Consider the following 13,263-nt stretch of genomic DNA (forward strand, 5'->3'; position numbering starts at 1 on the left):
ATTTTTTTGTATACTCGTTAACACACTTCACGCACAGGGTCCCTTCGCTAAACGATACTTTATGGAACTACAGAAGTTTCACCAAGTCATGAAGTGTTTGCCCCAGTTTGTTAATAAATAAATTTTTGCTTGAGCCCGATCTAGTTGAGTATCAGGATGGTGTCTGTGTGCTACCACCATTCTGAATACTAAACGGTGCTTTATGACCTAGGCTACTCGTTAGAGCCCCTTGGTTTCTTAGCAACTCTGTTACGAGGGGGGTTATTGTATTCTTCCGAGGTCTCTTTTTATCCTCGGGTGTTGCTGATTTGGTTTTCTTGGGATTTGCTATGGTCCATGTCCCAGCAGACATTTTTGCTTTTTTCCTCATCTTCCTGTGTTGAGCTCTAGAGAGGCGTTATTTGAGACTTATTTATTTATTTTTTAAATTTAAAAATCCGAAATTATATTGTAAGATTTAGAATTTTCAAATTGTAAAAAATAATTCTTTGGTGTATGTGTTAAAAAGTAATTCTAGCGTACTAACGAGATCAGGAATTGTGTTTTGATCGAAACACCTTAGAATGTTTTGGGCTTTCTCTCCTAGTGATTGACTTTTACTTAATTTTATTTATAGTTTATAAGAAGAGAGTTTTAATTATATTATTTGTAGATTTGTACATATTTAAATTAAAAATTTGAATCACTTTGAATTGAATCACAATTTGAATATTTTTTCTAACAAGATTCAGTTATCAAAAGTTAAAATAATATCTTATTTTCTTTAAAAAGTTTTAAAAAACCACTCCACTCTTTCATATTTTAGAAGCAGTAATAGCACCGACATGGCCGCTCTCTAGTGGTACAAATAAGGAACTAAAATCTTGACCAATTCTGCTTCTTTTTTATAACATGTGTATAACCTTTGTCGAGAGTAAAAAATGACAGTGAAAGATCCTTCTATAAGCGTCTACAGTCCATCTAATTTACTTACCGTTGCACGTCATTATCATTGACAGAGATCGAAATTGACATGGTTGCCAAAGTATAAAAATAATTCTGAATCCATTTTAAATCAAATAGGTCACATAATTATTGCAAAAGTGGATTATACAACAAAACAAATTAATATTTAATGTAAATAAATAGAAATACAAATTATTGAAATAAAACACACTAATTTTGTTCTAAAAAGAACAAAATAGGTAAAAAGGTAAATAAAAAAATTCTTAAATAGGTAAAAATATGAAACAAGAGGTATTTACTTAAAATTCAAAATAATAAAGTACAAAAGTGTCAACACCGCAACTGTCAAATAAGTGTTACCAATTTATGCCAAAATATCACCTTCGTTCGATTACAGTTACAGTGTGTTCCGAACAAATGTTCTTCATAAAAACGCTTTATACAAATTCAATGAAACATATTGTGTATTTCTTTAAGTTAACATTAATAGAAATCTTTAAATATTATATCTACGCGTATATAATAAAATATGTCTAGTGGCTTTAATGCCAGTGTACTCGGCAAAGTGTTTCTAAAAAATAACACACCTACCGCCCAAATATTTCGTGTTGGTCTCATGTGACCTCACCGGCTATGACGTGGATGACGTGCAACGATAAGTAAATTAAATGAAGTATATATTCTTTGGTATTTATAACACGTAACACAAAACACGTTGCACCTCCTCCAAAGCGTCAAAAATAAGCTTAGCGTTTTCTTATGATATTAAACATACTGAATGAGGCCGTTCAGGGTTGGCCTATTTACTTATAAGAATCATTTAGAAGGAGATATGTCAAAATACGAAAGTTCTCACTGGACACACTGTATGCTTAATTTTCAAAAGCCTCTTACCTACCGTGTTTCAGTTTACAATTTTATAGCCATAAAATTTTTATGGAACAATTATCGATGGAGAAGTTCGTAATGAGTAAATAAGTGTCAATTAGAAATGAGTTCGAACAATTTTATTATGCGTGTTGGTAAAATGCAACAAAGTCGCTTAATTGTCTTTTACGTGACACAAAGAGTCGCTTCTAATATTCTATCGACTGCGGCAGCTCAGTTAAGTACCGATCCGATAAAAATGAGAATTTCTCGTCGTTCGTTTAATAGAAAAACTCCCGTACCTGACCGGACTCGGAGCCGAGACTCACCGTTGTGCTATCAAGGCGATATATGGATCATAACAATAAAGCAAACATTTTACTTTTAGACTGGGAATTTTCATGTTCTATGTGGTAATATTTGCACAGTATATTACTTGTGATTATAATATTCGAAGGAAAAGATCTGCTTATGTTTTATAAATAATTTTTATAGTATTTCTGAAATTTTATATACGGAAGTTATATATACTAATACTTTTGGGTACGATCTACACTAACTACAAATACTCGACGTTAGTAGCTAAGAACAGCTTGCTACGCAAGACAAAGCATGCATAAATATAGACTTACCGGCTCTTCTTCTTGCTGCTCGATTCTAACATCCGGATCGCTCAGTATATTCTTCTGCAACTTGCGGTGTTCATGGTACGACAAATCTTGCAGACTGCCATACCCCAGCTTGTCTCCCACGTCAAAGTTGTTCTCCAAATTGTTGAGTTCCTCGCAACTGTAGTTCGGTTTTAGTCCGTAGACCTTCGGACTCAGTTTGTGGTGTATTAGATTTCTGTTGCATTTGTCGAGATTGTCGCAACTGCTGACTTTAAGGTGTTTTTTGTGCTTTTTAGTTTCGAACGGTACTTTAAAAATACTCAGTAGGTTGGAGAGTTCGTTGCTTTTTGAGCTGTGCATGGAAATGTCGTCGAATGAGCCGCTTTTACTGTCTAGATTTGTAGCGAACTCTTTTACTGATAACTTCTGAGGGCTTTCCGGACAATCGACTGCTCTTTCTCTAAAACCTTCCTCGATTCTCTGGGTATTGTCATCAGAACTATCGGATACTTTTACACAGACTTTAGGCTTGATATTCTCGATGTTACTGTTGGTTTCTGGTTTAGCTTCACAGGCTCTGATGTTATTTAAATTATTAAGCAGTTTTTTATCTACACATTGAGGTTCAGCTCGAGAGAAGACGTTTTGCTGACTATTTTCGAAAGGCACGTCCAGGCCTTCCAGTGGCAAGTTTGCGGCATCTATTCCGAGCGGTCTATTTGAGTTTGATTGGAGAGGGAAAGGACGGTGCTGGGGGAATTCGACCACCAAAATTCTATCGCTTATATTGCCACAGTCATCTCGAAAGCCTGCAACAATAGAGAAATGCTTAAATAATAATACTGACCCATCCAAAAAAATAAAAATTTGAGCAGGCATTGAAACAAGCTTCCCTTTTTTTGGATACTCAGTCATCCCAAACAAGGAATTCAAATTATCACGTAACTTGTTTACAATGTTTTGTTATCTTGAAAACACAAATTTCAAGAAAATAAGAACATCTAAAAGCGTCTAACTTTTGTTTCTTATGTAGAAGAGTTACTTCTCAGCGATATAATAAAATTCTTAACCAAAATCTTTCAAAGACAAATTGTATTAAACTTTATGTGACATATTTTTAGTTGTTTGCGGATTCGTGTATTATTGGTATATTGATAGTCATTGCAACATACTCTAACAACGTAAAGTACACACGGAATTCTGCTTTATTGCGAAAAATGCTGAAGAACAACACTAGCTCAGAAAAAGCTTAGCACTATATCGGTATACTAACGGTTTTTTGCTTTGTTTAAGCATCTCAAGTATTAAATTCATAATTGTGTCCATTTTATAAAAAATCTGCCACTAAGAGAGCATCAAATCTAAAGCAAGTTACTTAAATATAGTTAGGCAATTAACGCAACACAGCTTTGAAGAACATGTAGACAACTCTAATAGAGCTTCTTGTGAACTTAGCGATTACTCTACAGCAAATGACACTGAATGCAATGAAAATGTAGGTACTTCTTGAGATTTTTACTCAAGAATATAATTCCCAAATATGATCCATACTTGTGCATTGATAATAGATCTATTCAGAAGTTGAGGTAATGAAGTTCTTGGAACTAATCTTGGATCCAAAACTAACTTGGGAACCACATGTAAACAAAGTGAGTGCAAAATTAAGTATACCCTGTTACATCATAAGAAATCTAAGAGACGCTGTATCTTTTGATGTTCTGTTATACTTTGGTTTAGTACAGTCAACCATTCAATATGAGTTGATCTTCTGGGGTTCTTCTGCATACTTGGATAAAGCATTCATAGTTCAAAAGAAGGTAATAGAGCCATGTTCAATGTGCCTCCAGCAGAATCTTCCAGACCACTTTTTATAAAGGCAAATATATTACCCTTGCCTTGTCAGTATGTACATACATCAATTGATAGTGTATGATAAACTAAATAAAAACAATGATGTACATTCTTATAATACCTGACAAAAGGATAATATACATCACCCATTCTCATGTTTGGGAGTGGCACAGCATACTCCTGACTATATTGGAGTGAAATGTTTTACCAAGCTCAGTGACATATTGGGTGCCGATGTGAATTTGCGACTGAGCGACTCTGTTCGTTTTAAATCAAAAATAAAAATTTTTTACAGCTTAAGTGAGTTTCTTGAAATTTAAATACTTGTAATGTCCTGTATTTAATGTAATGTTTTGAAAGTTTTTAATATGAAATGTAATGTAATGTGTATATACATTCATATTTGACTTGTCTGACAAGCTTGCAGAAGGCTTTCAGCTTCTCCAGGTTTTATGATGAATAAATTGTATTTGTGTTATAATTAAAAATAAGAACAAAAATATTAGAGTGGAGTGGACTCAAACATGAGTGAGCAGAGCCGAACGAACTTAATGATTCTCTTTAACAACTCTAAAACTACAGCTTGACATTAAATAACACAGAATATCTAGGTATAATGACTTATAAGTAAATGCTTTTTGTAGTTTTCACATAACTTTTAACTCTGAATCTGCCAACAAGTCTTCTCCTTATTCTTTTCATCACATTTTTATGTTTATTCTTTTCCTGAAGCAAAAGTCCCATTCTCTTGAATTAGGGGTCAACATGTGTCCTTCATTTTTTCATATTCTTATGCCTTTTTTTAAGTACTAGAGCCTTGAAACTTAGTACATGGTTACGCAATTGAACTGTTACCAACTTCACATCGATATATCTGGCAAATCGATAATGACAGCTGGTTCAAAGTTGGCCTGATAACACTTCAGTATGTTTATAAACCGTCAAAAACATTAGCATTTAAGTTTTATACATACAACAGAAGTTATTTGCAATGGAATTTAAACATAATAGTGTGTTTGCGTTATATTTGGCTGGAAAATTACAACCAGCTATTGTTCGTCAGCTCAAACACCTCAAAGTGAATAAAATGTTTGTGTATCGCACCATAACTCGTTATAGTGATACTGGTAGCATTGCCAAACGCTATGGTGGTGGACGAAAAAAAAAAACAGCAACATCACCTGAAATGGTTCGAAAAGTGAAAGGCTCGACTTGAGCGAAATCCACGTCGTAGTAGTAATCATATGGCCAAAGAACTGAAAATATCCCAGCGAAGCATGCAACGAATATTGAAAAAGGAGCTCAAGGTCAAGCCTTACAAGATCCAAAAAGCGCACAATCTTACACCAAAGCAAAAAAAAAGTTCGGTTTGAAAGAGCAAAGGAATTGTTACGCCTGCGCCAACGTGGCGAATTTCCGAACATAGTGTTCTCTGTCAACAGGTTCTTCTTCTTCTAATATTCGTATTCCTCTTATTTTACTTGAAGAAAAGAAGGTCTAGAATCTTGAAACTGAATTACGTGAGTTTTTTCCTATATACTCTTTTAAAGAAGTCCATTGAATTTAGAGTCCTATATGTATTTTCTTCCTCTTTTCTAAAGCATGAACTTGTTGAGATTTTTAAGATGTGATCTAATTTGTAATTTATGAAGTAGTAGAAAAGCTATGACTTTGCATAATTAAAAATCCACAAAAAAGTTTAGTTAAAAAATTTAGAGCTTCTTTATCTATAAATAAATGCTTATTGTTCAGTTTTACAAATTTGTTTTGTTAATGCTTAATTTCACCTATTGATTCCATCCAATGACTGGCTCCAGTGGTAATAATGAATAATATCAAAAATAAGAACAATATTATTTACAAATACTTCTATATTAGTAATACTTCTATACTAGCAAATACTAACCTATTCCTGAATCTGAATTGCTGGATGCACTTGGCTGAGGAGAATTAGCTACCAAAGGACCAAAGTTTTCACCAGTTTTATCACCATTTTGTAGTTTATACATATTTTGAATGAGACTAACAACATAAAGCGCACTTCCAGGAAACTCCATACAGTATCCATTGACAGTATTTCTTGTACAAGTAATTTTAAAGTTTTCTGCTCTAGATTGGTGAGCAGTATGATCTATTATTTTTGGATCTATGACAAATACATGACAACTATTTGAAATTTCGATACTTTCATTGATATTCTTTTTGTCGGCTGAATTCCAGGCATTGTCATTATTGTCATGGAATCTTGTCTCACTGACAGCTGTAGTTACCAGTCCAAAGTATCTAGACTCCTTATCTGCAGTTGATCCAACATATACTACTCTACTAGTTGGGTATATGGCAAGAATTTGATTGGCAGAGTTCTTTAAAGTAAGGCAAGTGGGCAAGATTGTCATGAGGATTGCAGTTGGTGCTCTTTTTTCCTGTCTTAATTTCCTAATACAACTACAAACTGTCTGTAATCTAGAGTTTGGCAGTAACTGTTTAGGCATTTCAATAGTTCCCAAATAACCAACCAATGCCTTGTATTCTATAGGACCAGCTTCATCTTCCATAGGAATGTTGAAATGTCTTTCTGGAACTGGGGCGGTATAATTACACCTAAAAATACAAAAAGTTTTAATAAATCAATAGCATGTGTTAATCTTGATAGACAAATGTAAAAAAACCAATGAAGTATCTGTGTAATATGTAAAATAAGTAAAAATTGTTGTCCTACGATATTTTCTTATATATCTAGACAGTAGCGCACCTTGAGGGGGGGGGGGTTTGGTTGGTCACCGAAATTTTTTTATGGTGCTACTCCCATTTTCAGTCCTTAAAATAACAGTGTCGGAATAGGGCCCGGGGGGGTTTAACCCCCCAAAATCCCCCTGGGTACGCCACTGTATTTAGATCTATAATAGCCAATGTATCAGATAAAATTTTGTGTATGAGATTGGTCAATCACAGGGTTTAAATAAGTTTGACAGATATATTGTCTATTAAAGTTTAAATCTTTGTACAACTCTCATACTTTCTGAATGAAAAGTGGGATTTATGAACTTCAGAAAGTAGTTAAAAGTATTTGAAGTGATCTTTACAAATTAATATTAAAACTGTTATTTGTGACTCAGAATTTGCTTAAGAATACAGAATAAGTTTATTATGTTGTGAAGTTTTGTTAACTAGAAATAGATATTGATGTATTGGAATATTTATTTGATTTATTGATCAAGATTTACTTTTTAAGGTTTTCTAAATACAATTTCTAACTTATGCAGAATAAGTACCTTATTTTTTGAATATAATACTTCATCTACTTGTGTTATTTAAAATACTTCTGTAGGTAAACAGTATTCATTTTGGTAGGGTCTAGCAAAAATGCACTTTACTAAAGAGCAACATATATTCAACTATTGAAAAACTAAATATTTAGGCTCAATAAACAGATTATAATCTACCATAACCTCAGTTTCAAGACCTCTAAGTTTGTTATTAATCAAGATTTTACAAGAAATAGATAGTTTGAAATAGGTAGCTGAAAATATAGGGCCCTTATAATGTATTAAACCTAGTAAATGTATTGATTTAGTATAATCTGTTACTATAATAACAGTATTTTTAAAAAAATTATTACTTATATGCTATATCTTTACTGAGAATTATAGCCAAATATTGAAGTTCTCCTAGGATAAGTTGTAAGGATAATTAAAGTGGTGTGAGTGAATAACCTTATGTAAGAAAAATGCTTAATTTTTATCATTCTCTAGACTTTTGCACATTTTCCCTGGTACACATTAGTGCATTTATCTTATGTCACTTTAGCAGTACATACAAAGTTTACTATGATTTTAGGTATAAAACAAATCACCTCTAAATTTATAAATGGCAGATGCATCTGGTTTATTATCTTACATTTTTAATAGTTATATCTTGGTATTTTGTATACAAAATTATATAATAAAAAATGGATTGAAGAATCAAACAGTTTGTATGTCCAATGGGTCAAAGACCCTTCAAAAAAGTAGTTATAGATGCAATTTTGAAATCTTACCCTACTCTATCAGGAAGATTAGCTGCCATTTGCTTAGATACATTCTTAAGTTCTACTCTATTTACTTCCTTTCTAACTCTAGGCTTATGAGTATATTTAGGCTTCCTAGTAGTAACCATTCTGCTGCATTCTAACTCTTCATCACTGCTGTCTGAAAAGTAATTTTCGGCTATGGTCATCTTTATGGGTCCTATACAATTTCCTATGAGACTCACAACTGCATCATGAGTGATTTTGGAGACAGAAGTTCCATTAACTGATATTAAGAAATCTCCTGCCCTAAGACCAGCTTGATCTGCAGGAGAGTTGGCTACTATACAAGACAAAATGCAGGGTTGTTGTCCAGAGATTGTGAAACCAAAACCATTTGGACCTCTCATAACTTCAACTGTTTTTATGCCATAATTAGGTCGTTTCTTTCTTCTCCTGTTAGGATGCATTTTACTTTTAAAACTTAATTAAAACAACAGAAACACCCGTATTTTAAGTACAACCTAAAATTATAAACACAAAACTTCGAGTGTACTTTCTCTACACGTCATTTATTCAATAAAAAAACCACATTCCTAACATATTTTTTGAAATGCCCCTAGGGAAGATGCTAGATGCATACTTTAAATTATTACTTCTTGCGTCGAATTGTTTACGTCTGGTATAAACAACTTATAAAGCTTACTTCTTATATCTCTGAAAAAAAACTACTTGTCAAAATTCCAGATCCGGAATAAAAATTATTTGTATGTTATAAGAAATTAGATTGATTTCAAATTAACAATGTTCTTAGTATTTTATTTTGATACATTAAAATATATAGTATAACATGAAAAATTAATTTTTGGCATAAGTAATTTTTATTTTAAAGAGACAGACTTTTAGGTTAGGAGTTAGAAGAGGTATGTAACCTCCTCATGTCATAAATAAAAAGTCATAATAAGTAAATAAAAAGTGAAAATATCAACAAAAGCAGTCCTGATTTAAAAACATGAGTAGTATTTATATTCTAGAACCACAAACGTCTGGAAAGGTTTGTTCATATCATATTAGTACATTATTTTTATTGATAGTTTTTATTTTAATTTTTTAATATTTTTTAGGTTCTTTTAAAAACCACTGTTGGAGATATAGACATAGAATTATGGGCCAAAGAAACCCCAAAGGCTTGTCGAAATTTTATACAGCTATGTTTAGAGGGATATTACAATAATCTTATCTTCCACAGGGTAGTCAAAGATTTCATTGTACAAGGAGGAGATCCAAATGGAGATGGTACAGGTGGTGAGTCCATATATGGAGAACCCTTTAAAGATGAATTCCATCAGAGGCTTAAATTTGCAAGAAGAGGGCTAGTAGCAATGGCCAATGCTGGAAAGGATGATAACGGTTCTCAGTTCTTTTTTACTCTAGGTCCTACACCGGAATTACAGAACAAGCACACAATTTTTGGGAAAGTTACTGGCGAGACAGTTTTTAATATGCTAAAATTAGAAGAGGGGTTAGTTGAAGATGAAAGGCCTGTTTATCCCAATAAGATCATTAAAGCTGAAGTTTTGAATAATCCTTTTCCAGATATTGTACCAAGGATACAAAAGGTTGAAGTGAAAGAAAAACAGAAGAAGGAGAAAAAGGCTGGAGTGAAGTAAGTAGTTAAAAGAGTTGTAGATTTGAGAAAAACATGAATTTAACTGTGATGAATAAATTTGAGGATATGATTGATATTTTTAAAGAAGTCAAATTATCTATACTCAAATGAAGATAAGACAGATTTACCAACATGTATAGATATTTATTGTGGTTTTGATGTTTTTGGAAAGGCATTAAATCAAATATGCCTTAAGAGATGGTAGGTGAACATGAATATATACTCTTACAAATGAGAAGATGTAATCAAGGAACATTTTTTATAGTTTAAAAAATACAAAAGTAATCGCATAAAGGTAAGAGGGTGAATAGACCTTGATTCTGATGCCAGTAATCTCCAAACACAAACACAATTATTTATTTGTATAATTTATTATTTTATTTAATTATTTTTAGGAATTTCAAGCTATTGTCATTTGGTGCTGAAGCTGAAGAAGATGAGGAGGAATTTACCAGAGTGAATAAAAATTTGAGTGGAAAAGGAAAATCAACTCATGACGTTTTAGGTAATAACTCTTTATTCTCATTCATGTTTTTTGTTATGTACTTATATATTGGTGGTAGTCCTAATGAATGACTTTATCTACTACATTGTTGAACAGTGTCAATTCATTTTACTCCATCGTTTGCTTTTTCTCTTTAATTATGTAGTCCTGTTTTTCTCATATCGATCTATCTATATGTTATACTTAGTAAAACCAAAGTGTAATGGATCTCAAGTTAGCTTATTGCTCTAACAAATAATTGAATGTTTAATATTGTGACTCAGTGTCCTAACAGTGTAGTGGAATTTTATTTAATACATTTAATAGTGTATCCACTAATCTGAAGATGTCGAATATCTAAATAATGTACCAAGTCTCTGTTTATACTTAGGCATCTTTTGTGTCAATATGGCTTATAATGTAATACACATTTTGTTTATTTATAAACCTTCTCAAGCTTCTACAGCTCCATTGTGAGACCAGGCCTGCTGAATAACTTTGCTTCACTTTTCTCTATTCACAATATGTCATCTCCATCTGACAATATGTATGTTTCATGTTTTGTATTGTTTCAATCTCTTATGTTATTTTAACCAACAGACATATATTTACAATATGTAATGTGAATAAGGGTATTATGGTTTGATTTTTATTTACTACTTTTATTTTCAAGATAAATATTTCTACATATTTGTATTTATCGGGTATCAAACTGTTTCAGATGATCCTACTCTAAGTTCCCAGACAGAAGCTGAGGCAGTTGACGAACCTGATCCAACGACAACTACCGAAAAACAATTAGAAAACATAAAGAAGAAACTTCAGGCTGCCAAACAGTCCAAACCTAAAAACTCAAAACGGCCGTTGAGTCCAAAGGAAACGAGAGGGTCTGATGATGAATTTGAAGATTACTACCTGGGAAAAGATAGAAAACTCGAAAAGGAGAAGAAAATGTATGTGTAAATTCAGTTTAATTTATTATTTATTTTGTTTAGTTATTTATTATCCTCTGTATGTAGCTCAGTCTACAAAAGAAATGTTAATATAATACCTGAACAGTTTATGTTGGAACCAGCAATATTGGTTTATTAAAATTGCTGCAACATTTAAAACAATAAAATTTCACATAGTTTTGAAATTCTTGACATTACATTGTTAACATTTACCTAATTTTTTAAGGCAGGAACTCAAAGAAGAAATAAAAAACATCAAAAAGGACTATCACAAAAATAAACTCAAGAAAGAGGAAGAAAAGACGATAGAACAGAAAGAAGAAGAAGTGAAAAGTGAGGTAGTGAGAGAGTACGAACAGGAGTACAACACATACAAAGATAGGAAGGAGAAGTTACCAAAGAAGGGATCTGATAGGGAGAAGTTTACATTAGCGTTATTGGATAAGTTTAAGGAAAAGTTACACACTGCCAAAGAAAAAGAACAGAATAAAGATGACGAGAAACCAGAGGAAAACGACGACGATGATGAAAGGTCGTGGTAAGTAAATGTTTCTTTACAAGTGAATTTATAGCTTTACAAGTGAATTTATAATTTATATATATATAAGGATATTATGTAAAATAAAACTTTTTAGGAAAGTATGTGTCAGTACTAATTACTAAAAACATACTGATTTTTCAGTCCAATTTCCTTGTACTCATATTTTTAATTATACTTTTAAATAATCTGTGTTAAACAATCTTTTGAAATCTTTTTGGTTTTAGGTTGTCACATAACCTGAAATTTGAAGATGACACACCAGTATTAGCGAAGGATGCCAATACCAAAGACGATGATTGGTTCGAGATTTACGATCCAAGACATCCTCTCGCAAAAAGGAGGCGTGGAGAAGGAGACGGTTCAACTAGGACTAAAAAATAAGTGTCAATTTCAATATGTGATACTTATATTTATTATATGTTATACATGTGAAATTTATATTGATTATTAAAATAAATATAGTCTTTTTTGTTCTTTCCTTTACTCTGCATGCTTTGTAAGGTGATAAACGTTCCATTTTTAGTTATTATCTTCATATAATTATTCTCTTCCTAATTAAGTAATTTTTTCATTTATTCGTTAACTATTTTGTTTCAGTATTTTATTCTAAAAATAGTTGGCGTTGCGTTCAAATTTTCCCACAAACAAATATCCTGTTTATCATTTTCCTATTTTGATTTTTTTATTAATTCAATTCAATTCCCCCTTTACTTTTCGTAAAACCCTTGTAAACGTCTTGTCATTTTGACGTTCTGGTAAAATTGTTGACAGTTGTTGCCACCATGATTGGCTCTCGCTGTCAAGTTTGTTAATTTTTAAATACGACCGTCTTTAATAGAATATTTTATTTTTCATTTCATGTATTATTTAAAGTAATGAACCTTGATACTTGGGTTCTTCTGGTTGGGACCCTTCTGCAATGCCATTTAACAAGAAAGAGCACAGTAGCAATTACATTTAACATGCAAGAACATAGTAGCAATCCCATTTAACATGTAAGATCTCTCTGTAGCAAATCCGTTAAGATATATCAAAGAATATAGATATTCTTTGGATATATCCTCTTTTATAATTGTCCTAACCTATTTTTCGTAGTACGTTTTATCACAGTATAAATAACAACTGTTGTTGTCTATACTGTGGTTTTATATTACAAGAAATATTGGACATAGCTTCTATTGATTGTGAGTTCGAATGATCCACTCTTGATATGCCATGACCAGGAAAAAAATGTCTATTCTTTTCTGCGTTTGTACCTTATTGCCATCCTTTAAAAACTTAATATAATTTTTGCATTATCAACTTAAAGCGATTGCAATAGTTGTGCAAGTTGTAA

The 13,263-nt window shown here is 32.1% G+C and overlaps 2 protein-coding genes across 2 annotated transcripts in view; one reads left to right on the top strand and one right to left on the bottom strand.

The window, feature by feature from the left end:
- Positions 1–8,931, bottom strand: part of loco (regulator of G protein signaling family member locomotion defects) — a 128,785-nt gene extending 119,854 nt beyond the window's left edge. Inside the window, exons 1-3 of the mRNA XM_072535790.1 lie at positions 8,311–8,931; positions 6,181–6,875; positions 2,445–3,232 (exon numbers count right to left, since the gene is read on the bottom strand). Of these exons, the coding sequence (XP_072391891.1) occupies positions 2,445–3,232; positions 6,181–6,875; positions 8,311–8,750 (1,923 nt within the window). The 5' untranslated portion in view covers positions 8,751–8,931. The remainder of the gene's footprint in view (positions 1–2,444; positions 3,233–6,180; positions 6,876–8,310) is intronic.
- A 105-nt stretch (positions 8,932–9,036) lies between these two features.
- LOC140444121 (spliceosome-associated protein CWC27 homolog) lies at positions 9,037–12,393 on the top strand. Its single transcript, XM_072535791.1, has 6 exons — positions 9,037–9,334; positions 9,405–9,946; positions 10,345–10,454; positions 11,155–11,386; positions 11,613–11,924; positions 12,152–12,393. The coding sequence occupies exons 1-6, from the start codon at positions 9,293–9,295 to the stop codon at positions 12,306–12,308; spliced, it is 1,395 nt and encodes a 464-aa protein (XP_072391892.1). The 5' UTR covers positions 9,037–9,292; the 3' UTR covers positions 12,309–12,393.
- The last annotated feature ends 870 nt before the right edge of the window (positions 12,394–13,263 follow it).

This window comes from Diabrotica undecimpunctata, chromosome 6 (genome assembly GCF_040954645.1).
Source record: "Diabrotica undecimpunctata isolate CICGRU chromosome 6, icDiaUnde3, whole genome shotgun sequence".
NCBI classification, from domain to species: domain Eukaryota; kingdom Metazoa; phylum Arthropoda; class Insecta; order Coleoptera; family Chrysomelidae; genus Diabrotica; species Diabrotica undecimpunctata.